The 9901-nt window shown below is 39.0% G+C and overlaps 1 protein-coding gene across 1 annotated transcript; it reads right to left on the bottom strand.

Moving 5' to 3' along the window:
- Positions 1-6026: 6026 nt before the first annotated feature.
- On the bottom strand, positions 6027-9545 carry LOC125312907 (protein FAR1-RELATED SEQUENCE 5-like). Its single transcript, XM_048272894.1, has 3 exons — positions 9095-9545; positions 8888-8938; positions 6027-7216 (listed from the first exon to the last, which is right to left on the bottom strand). Exons 1-3 carry the CDS (start codon positions 9099-9101, stop codon positions 6696-6698), a joined length of 579 nt encoding a protein of 192 aa, XP_048128851.1. The 5' UTR covers positions 9102-9545; the 3' UTR covers positions 6027-6695.
- Positions 9546-9901: the final 356 nt, after the last annotated feature.

Here is a 9901-nt window from a genome sequence, read left to right as displayed (position 1 = left end):
CCACTTGACTCCCGATTCTGTTCTTACTTGAGACCGACCCAATCTAACGATGCCATACCGACCCTTCGCTATGTGACCATGTCGGTATAGACTGCTCACACTTGGCGCTAGTCCGGCCTGTCGACCTACGCTCAAGCTCGGGCCTACCTTGATCGACCAACCCAACATGCAACATCCACGTTCAACACGTCTGCCGAGCCTTCCCAGCGGACTCCCAATATGCAAACTAGTACCCTCGGCCAAACCAACCGGAGATACAACACAAATGAGCATTTAATGGAGCCACAAGTCGGACAAAAGGGTTTACGGTCTAAAGACTGCATTTTGAACGAACAGGTGGAAAACATACATAAAATGGGAAGTAAACGTGCGAATGAAACGGACGAAGCTAACCCTAAACACGACTACAATGCAGATAGGTCTTACATAGGTCACATTGACTTACCAACTACACCGGAACTCGTCGGACCAAGCAACGAGAGCTCTCGGCCCGGCAAGTCCTCTTGTTTCGAATAAGGCTGATCGCAAAGTGGGGGAGGGGAGACCCACCTATTTCAAGCTTCAAATGGCATTAAAGAAGAAATGGCCAGCAGATGACGGCGAGCGAGGGCGAATTTCTCACCACCGGAGGGTGGCTGATTTCTTCTCCTTCGTGCTCGACTGCTCCTCTCGACCCCTCTCTGTTCTCCCCCAAGCCAACCCCTTCACTTCTCTTTTTCCTCTGTTTTATAAGCCCCTCCCAACTTGCGGATTCGGATCCCCTGCTATAGAGGGTTAATGGCGGGGGTGACATAGAACAAAATCCGGCCGTCCGTTTGAATCCGAAGGCCGAGATTCGTCCACATCATCCGAAGAGGGGAGCTCAAATTTTGGGCGCAAAATCAGCGTTTTCTAAATAAAAAATAAAAAAAATATATTTTTCTCTCTCCTCAAATCTTACTGATCGACCCTCTCCCTCCTCCTCCGTTCGCTTTTACCTCTCTCTCAAATTTCCTCCATCCTCCTCCTTTTGCTCCGATGACGCTCCTCTTCGACGCCAGCATCCGTGGAACTCTCAAATTTCCTCCATCATCCTCCTCCTTTTGCTCTGGTGAGCTCCTCTTCGATGCCGGCATCCGCGAAACCGCCATCGACCTTCCCGACACCAAATCTAGAGGCGCGTCGGTGGCTTCGAACCCGACCACATATCCATCTCTCTCCGCCGATTATGACTCCGTGTGGATCTCCTCGATTACAGGTTGGCGCTCGATCGATCTCCGCTTCTCTTCTTCGGATTTGATTTCTATGATTCAGCATTCTTGAGAAGTTTAGGATTTTTCGGTTTAACTCATGTTGGTGAGTGCTGGGACTTTGCTCGCAACTAAATGTCCGCCGAACTCGAGGCTGGATTTTCGAGGATTGGCGTGGACGAGTTGTAGAAGCATCCGATTGGTTCGGTCTTTGTTGTTTTCCTTGGTGAAGAAGGGAGAGGAGGAAAAAATTATTGGGTGTTGTTAGAATTTGTAATGTTTTGAATCTTTAGTTGAATTATCGGGCCCTGTTTTTTTAGAGGCTTTTTATCATCGTTCTTACGAGGCGATTTTCATTCTTGTGCTTATTTTGATTCATTCAGAAAGAAGGAAAAAAAAAAGATACTTCTATGGCGGTGTATTATAAATTTAAGAGTGCAAGAGATTTCAATTCAATTCCTATGGACGATCCATTTATATCGGTTGGTGTTTTGAAAGAAAATTTTTTTGAATCAAAGTACTTGGGCAGGGGCACCGATTTCGACCTTGTGGTAACTAATGCTCAAACTAATGAAGGTGGGTTTCTTGCTTCATGAATCAATTAAAAATTGTTAACAATTAAGGCTATTAAATTTGGAGAGAGCCGTCTAGTGGGGAGCTGTTTGTGTGGCCTTTTGAGTCTAATATTGGTGTTGTTTATGCTGAACTTGTCGAGGCTGAAATGATTGTGAGTGAGGTATTCATAGCGTTAGGGCCTGGGTTTTGGCTTGAGGTAGCAATACCTGCTGATCTTGAGTCTTTTTGTCAAATGAACCATGGTAGTGTTTTTGTAGTGAGTGCTAGCAAGTGATTTGCATGTTGTGAATTTTTTTTTCTTGGGGGGGTGTTGAGGGAGGAGGAGTAAGGTACATTCTCCATGATTAACATCACCTAATTTGACATTTGAGGGGAAATTGAGCTCTCTGGAGGAGCTTTTAGAGGCTGACATGATGATTAGTTAAGGCTGGCTGAGGGAGGAGGAGGGTACTTTCTCCACAATCAATATCACTTAATTTGATATTTGAGCGGAAAAGAGCTCTATGGAGAAGCTTTTGAAACATTCATGCTTATCTTAACAAGCAATTTAAGTGCAAACTTCGGGAAGCAATACCACCATCAACTCCATTCCATGACATAACTCTATTACAGGTGGTGGCAGGTGGTGGTGTAGTTGAGGCTGCGTTGTCTGTCTACTTGAAGTATGTAGCAACGACACTAGGATCCCGTGAACAGTTGGCTATTGCAGAATTTACAGAGTCATTATTAATTATACCAAAGGTCCGGATTAACATGCATTGATGTTTTTCAAACTTTAATTTGATTTTTGTCTCGGCTTAATAGAGCACCGCATCCTATTTGCCAGTACTTTGGATATTATCTTTCTTGTTTTATTAAATTATTTTTCTGCTGAAGGTGCTTGCCATCAATGCTGCAAAGGATGCAACTAAGTTAGTTGCAAAACTATGGGCTTACGACCACACTGCACAAACTAAGGCTGATAAGAAGCATTCGTCGAGGTAATTCTTTGTTGTGTATTTACAATGATGTCTTTTGTAGTTGGCCAGCGTTTAGGTAACTTAAGATTGGCTCCATTGATCTTTCTTTTCCATCCCGCTTATTTTATTCCCTGCAAGGAGTTATTTTTTGAATTCGAGATCATCTTCACATACTCGTATATAAACACGTGTGGAATGGAGTTGATGATGGAGGAGTGCCTTATCCATATATATTCTCTTTGTTGCACTTTGATACTTTTAGGAATGCAGATGCTCCGATTTAGAAGTTCAAAGCTTGGTTGATTGCCAATGATTAGAAAATTTGCTGCTTCATCTATTGGTTGTCGCATTTTTTTGGTTTTGTAACTTCTCATATGGTTCAAGGAACTTGCTAATCTCACTTGATTTTGTTCGGTGGATAATTTTTTAGGTTTCTCATCAAGGTGGTTACTTTGATCTTCACAAGAATGATTTGTAAATTGAATGATAATGCCCCTTGGTGTTGTATGTCACTTCTCTATGTTATTTTAGGTTTGTTGAAATGCCGAAGGAATATTATGTTGTTTTCAATGGCCGTAATATCGGCATATACGATAGTTGGCCTCAAACTGAAGTTCAAGTAAGTGGTTTTAGTAATGCTAATTACAAAGGATATAACAATTAGGAAGTCGCAAAACAGGCATACTTGAAATTTTTCAATATGAAGGAGTTGCCAACGACAATTCATTTGCCTACATGATTTCGTCCCAATAATGAACATGTGAAACAGGTATGTTAGTTCCTTACTCTTGTAATAAGACACTTTAATTTTTCAATGGTTTAGGGATGTAACAATTATATAGTTTCTTGTTATGTCTAATCGGGACGATGATTGTCCTAGTGGTTGTAACCGTATAATTAGAGATCTGGAAATGGAGTTGGAATAAACCCAATTTGAGCTGGAACAAACCCGAAGGGAGCTGGAACATAGCCAATGTTCGCATTGATTGACTATACAAGAATTGGAACATACCCAAGGTTCGCTTCGATTGACCGTACGGGAGCTACAGAATTCGAGGGAGGTGAATGACAACTTCTGAGATATGATTAGTGGCTTTAGGAATGTCAACATCGATTAGAAATGCTTCTTGCATTATTATTTTGTGGAAGATCTAACTTGAACTTATAGGATGTGAAAAAGATGTTAGTATATGCATTTATGCCTTTGTAATCACTCAAAAGTACATGCTACCTTGTTTCTGGAGATTTAGAGCTTCTTAATGAATGTTACTAAGTAAATGTAACTACCTTTTATATTTGGTCCTCTCTCTGTTAAAGATTCTTTGCATACGGCTTATACGCTCATACGGAAGGATGACCGGTAATGTCGCAGATAGGTTTTCATGTTTTTGCTGCTGAGAATTGTTTGTGTTTTTTTTGCGGGGCACATAATGACTTAGTGTTTTTTTTTTCTTAATACAACCTACCCTTGTTAAAGTTTTTCCCTCTAAGTCGCAGACAGGTTTTCATGTTTTTGCTATTGAGAATTGTTTGCATATGCCTTATAAGCTCTTAATGCTTTTTTTTTTTTGTGCTTTAGAATAGTCGGGGTTGGTTAATGAAGGTTTCATGTCCCCCTTTCGATTTTTTTTTACTTTTCTTTTATGAAAAAAAAAGTTTCCGATTCTATGCTAAAAAGGGTTTTGTATTAGAAAAGTGTGAAAGGGGATGTAAAACAATTACATCGAATGAAGTCGGAACAAAAAGTCACCTTTAAATCCAAAACACAAGGAACATACGAGCAACAAAAGCAGAAGAGAAACAAAAAAAGAAATAGAATAAGGGATCAAATGGTAGTGAATGGAAAACAAAAAACGCAACCAGGTCCCCCATAAATAAAACATTGACTAACAATAAAACATCGAGTATTTTGTCAAGCATGAAACATTATGAAGTAACAAGACACAACTTAAAACATTACAAGAGTTGAAAAGCTTCGGATCAACGGGAGGGAAGGATGTGGTTGGGGGAAGACTACCACAGAACCAAGCTTCGGATCAACGTTTCCCATTTTGACAGCCTCTCTACTTCCATCAATCAAAGAGTTGAAAAGCTCAATCTGTGCTTCAACCAAAGCTGCAGCAAATGATCCACGAACCTCCGAAGCAATAAAATTTATTTGATTATCATTTCCAAATTTCATAACCTACATAATCAGAGAAACAAGATGATGAACATACTTCCCACCTTTTGTCAATTGAATAGTTCTGCAGTCACAGAGATATCCATTCTTACAAATTTCAGCAGCTTCCAACCACCAAACCTAAACAAGAAAAACTAGCATGTCCCTTATGATTCTTAAGGAAAAAATAACCCAGCTTGTAAAGATCTATCTGCCTTTGAAAAATTCTCCTGGAGATACAAATAAAAGGTATAAGACATCCAAGGAAGGAATGTAACAGTACTAGCCCTCAAATCACTTGGCAACATAAAAAACATCGTTTTCAAGCATTAACAATTTATTTGCAAGCCAATGCCAAGAGTTTTGCCGGAGCCACCTTCTCCGATAACGTTGTTTCGTTTAAGTTGTGTACTGCTAGCAGAAATTACTGGTCAAAGTGATTAGAAATTGTATTGAGTAACAATAAAACATTACGCAAGAATGCCCAAGTTACTCTGAACCGATGAAGATTTTTTAGTTTCGTTTCCCCGAAAACTTTAGGAAGAAACCTCTCTAGCAGAGTATGATAATATGACATCAAACATTCCTTAGAATCTACGAAGTAGATGAACTCTCTACAGGACAAACACCAATACCTGAAATCGTAGCATCTTTTTGACATAGATGAACTTCGGGTGGGGCCGTATCTTCTAAGTTTGGGGGGAGCTAGTGGGGTTGCATAGCCAGGCTCATAAGCCTAAACATCCACAATGAAATGTCCCGAGTGTTAGTAAATATGAAAAAATCTATCCCTTAGAAAGTGAAAACCATTAATCCCGACAATAAATCCACAACTTCCGCAAATAGACATAACAAATCAGAAATTAGCTTGCATGATAAAATGAACATAATAAGATGAACATAACTTATTGCAAATAGAATAGTGCATTACCCGTCACCAAGTGATGTTATCATGGAAGGCATATTGAAGTCTCGTGGTACCTCCAATGTACTGAGTAGATTACTAAAAACCCGGAGAGTTATTGTAACTTCCAAGAACTTGAGGTGCACAAGAAGCTTGTGAAGAAGCTTGAGGTGCGTCTCCTTGCTTCTTTCTTTTTCTTTTATTCTTCTCTAGACAGCTCTTATGTCGCTTTCCTCCTTTGCGTCCATCTTTCTTCTTGAGGCCCGTATATTTTGCAACGAGACTCGTATCTTCACTTAAGCCTGTCAAATTTCTCCGAGACTCACCTCCAAGTGGCATTTCATCGAGAGATTTGTTTATGGTCAAGATCATCTTATTTATGAATTCATATCTCCGAATAGTTTGTGAGCCCTTGACTGCTATCTTCACAAACTCGGGACACACCTCTCTATATCTATCAAGAACATCCAAGTCACCATTCCCCTAAACGAATATATAGAATTTATTAGAAGTTACCAATAAATTAGAATACTAAATTGAGTAAAAAAGAATATAATGATAATTTATACCTGAGTATCTAAACCATGCTTCTCGAGTATTCTATCTCTTGCTTCACGTGTCCATCTCTTCAAAAGGTAAGCACTAGGAATTAACTTTATGTCCAAGTTATTAAACACCTTCAACGCATGGCAACATAATATCCCAATGGTCTCAAAATGATTACAAGCACAATTTACCACTTCATTGCTTGGGCCGCCCATGACCTTATACTCTGGATCATTTGTACCAAATGAACCAACAACATATTCCCGCAAGATACCCATCTCATTACGTTCCTTAATAACCAGGGATAAAGTTTTTATCCATTATGTCTGAAAATTTTCAAACATTGAAGGTGTATAGACCTTGCTTGCTTGCTGCAACATAGGTAATGTCCAACACAAAATCGTGGGCAATTTCTTTCTAGCATTAAACTCAGCCTGTAACTCTTTATACCACTTATCGTTCACAACGTTATCAAATCTCTTGAAAAATCCATTTAGATTTACATTACATGCAAGATAATCCTTCAAATCTCTATTCAAACTCTCACTCAACTGTATACTACATATCCTCAAGGTCACCGTAGATTTCATATAACATCTAGCCCACTTCTCTTTCAACCTATACAGATTTTGGAGCCAAGAATTATCAGTAGCTTCATATGTTGAAAGTAATGAATCCCAAGCCTCTTCAAATTTTTTCACTTCTACATATTCATACACAAGCTTCTTTAAATCAGTCAAAAAATTAGATCCATTCCTCATTAAATGACCAACATTTTTCATAGCATTTTGTATTAGATGCCATGTACACAATCCATGTCTTGTCTCGGGAATCACCTCTTCTAATGCCTTCGACATTGCTGCATCTTGATCAGTAAAAATTGTTGCAGGCCTCCTATATTTGTGTGCTCCCAAGAATGTTTCGAAAAGCCATTTGAATAAATCTGCGGTTTCATCATATAAAAGTGCAGCCCCAAAAATCGCAAGCTATCTATGGTGATTGAATCCAATAAATACATCGAGTGGCCTGTACTCTTTGTTGGTGAAAAATGTTCAGTCAAAGGTCACAACATCACCAAAAAGGGCATAATCAATAACCATTCTAGAATGTGCCCAAAATATGTTTGTTATTTGCTCATTACTATCAAGTTGAATAGCATAAAAGAAAGATATGTCTAAGATCTGTCATTTTTCGAAGTACTTCAATAAACATCCTGCGTCTCCAAACTCCATATCTCTCCCTCGTTTAGTGCGAAGATAGTTTTTCACATCAACCCTCATGTAACCAACATTTCTCTTCCCCCAAACCGTACACTAGACAAGTCATGCTGCTGTTTCTGTATGAGGTCTGCATTGTCGACCAACACAATTTGCCGAGCTTGGACGTCACTTATTTGCCTATGTGACCGTATCAAGTGAGTACACTCTGCAAAGTGGAGTGGATGGGAATGCATTGGCATAAAATCATGCATAAAATATTTACCGCTCTCTCGAACTAATTTGATTCTCATTCGGGCATGGAAATCCATCCTCGTTTCAGGCCTAGGCTTTTTTACTAATTTCAGCCTTTATCTTTTTGTCGATGTCCCTCTTTTGCACAACAAAAGCGTGTAGAAGTTATGGAACCATCCTTCCCTTTGTTAGTAACTCTCTTATGTACAACAAAACCAATTTTTAATTTATACATCTTCCAAAACTCCCATGCATCATCTACATCATTAAATTCCATACCCATTTGTGGAGTCCAGTCATTACTACTGATAAAATCACACAACAACATAGTGGACAAAGTGACGTCATTAGACGATAAACTTGAACAACAAACAATAAAACAGAAGAAAAACTAACATACTTTCATGAAGACATTACTTACCTTGTGCCATCATCATCCATTTAAGGGATAATTTGACTGCTAGTACTAAGCATGGTAGTTAGTGTTCCCTCCCTATCCATTTGAGAGGGAGTCTCTTAATGCCTCTTCTGAAGATCTAAGTGTATGAAGGTAGTTTATCTTCAAACTAAGAAAAACGTCACTTATCATTAGAAGTCAATTTATGAAAGTTGCTGGAATGAGAGAGAAAAGCACAAGAGACAAATTCCAAACCAATAAGCTGTCCGAGAAAAGCATCACTTCTCATTAAAAGCATCATCGCTATAGGTATCCCGATCTAATCTCGGGAAAAGGCTGTAATGCTTAGAAAGGGAAAAAAAAACTATATTATTCATTATCATGATAAACTTCCCTTTACAATTATCATTTATATATATATCAAAAGAAATGAAGGCCTGCCCCTAAGCTACATTCTACCAGAACATTGTCCGAGGTAGGGAGTTATAATTTTTTTACATTTTAACGAACAACTACCGAGAGGATTCTTAAAATGCGTCTCTCAAACAAACTAACATAAAAACAAAACAAAGAAAAAGATGAAACGTCTTCTTTTCACCAAAAGAAAATTTGTTTTAAGAGGAGCGGATAAATAAGAAATACTAATCACTAAACATTATATTACCCGCCCCAATTGCAGTCACCCCAACTTTTAATCCACCAATAGCAGAGACTACTGCATCGGGAAAAAACAAGAAAATTATGAGGACATGGCCTATAATGATGATGTAGACCTACAATTCCAAGTAAATAACCCACATGTATATTGAACATAAAAAAATACACTGCCTTAAAGACATCCCAATGGAATGTCCGAGGATCAAATGAGAACTTGACATTGCCGGCGTAACAACCCCATCAGCAATAACCACAGAAGTACCAGCAAGCACTAGAATAAGAAGCAGCTTTTTCAACGTGAGTGAATTTTCTAGCCTTTCCTTTATCCTTAAGGATCTCTCAAGTTCCGGGGATAGCGCTTTTTGTCTAAAGGATGATATTCGAGCATCGGATGGAAGCTAATTTGGGAGAAGACCGACTTTGGCGTGTCTACAAATCAATGAGTATAAGGCGAAGGTGCCACCTGCAAAAAGTTAGAGCAATTAGGAGAACTTCAAAGTCACCAACAAATTCAAACAGTAGAACAGTGGCAAAGAAGTAAAAAGAACAGATCACAACATGCAAAAGCAAAGAACAAGATTCACACACATACACACACTAGGCACTCAATAGATTATATCAAACAACATCAACATTGTCTTTATCTAAACCAATAAGGTGTCCGAGAAAGGAGATCCGTTCCACAAACCATGTAATGCAACCCCGGCCAAGACCAACAGCTGCTTTCTTTTGACCAATTTTAGTCCAAACAATTCATTTGACGTTTCCAAATTCCTTTTATAGCAAATTTTCCTCATCTAAGACAAGCTTCCATGTCCTTGAAATATAAAGGAAAGAGAGATGGATATCTGCTCGGGTTCGAAGCCACCGATTCGACATTTGGTTTCTATGATTCAGCTTCTCCATAGAGTTCTTTTCCGCTCAAAAATCAAATTAGGTGATATTGACTGTGGAGAAAGTACCCTCCTCCTCCCTCAGCCAACCTTAACTAATCATCAAGTCAGCCTCTAAAAGCTCCTCC

This window comes from Rhodamnia argentea, chromosome 11 (genome assembly GCF_020921035.1).
Source record: "Rhodamnia argentea isolate NSW1041297 chromosome 11, ASM2092103v1, whole genome shotgun sequence".
Taxonomy (NCBI): domain Eukaryota; kingdom Viridiplantae; phylum Streptophyta; class Magnoliopsida; order Myrtales; family Myrtaceae; genus Rhodamnia; species Rhodamnia argentea.
This window is presented reverse-complemented; position numbering and strand designations above follow the sequence as displayed.

Coding starts and splice junctions, on each gene's coding strand:
- LOC125312907 (XM_048272894.1), bottom strand. Junction 7,217..8,887: donor GGTGACTGCAATTGGGGCGG/GTAATATAATGT, acceptor CGAAGGCATTAG/AAGAGGTGATTCCCGAGACA.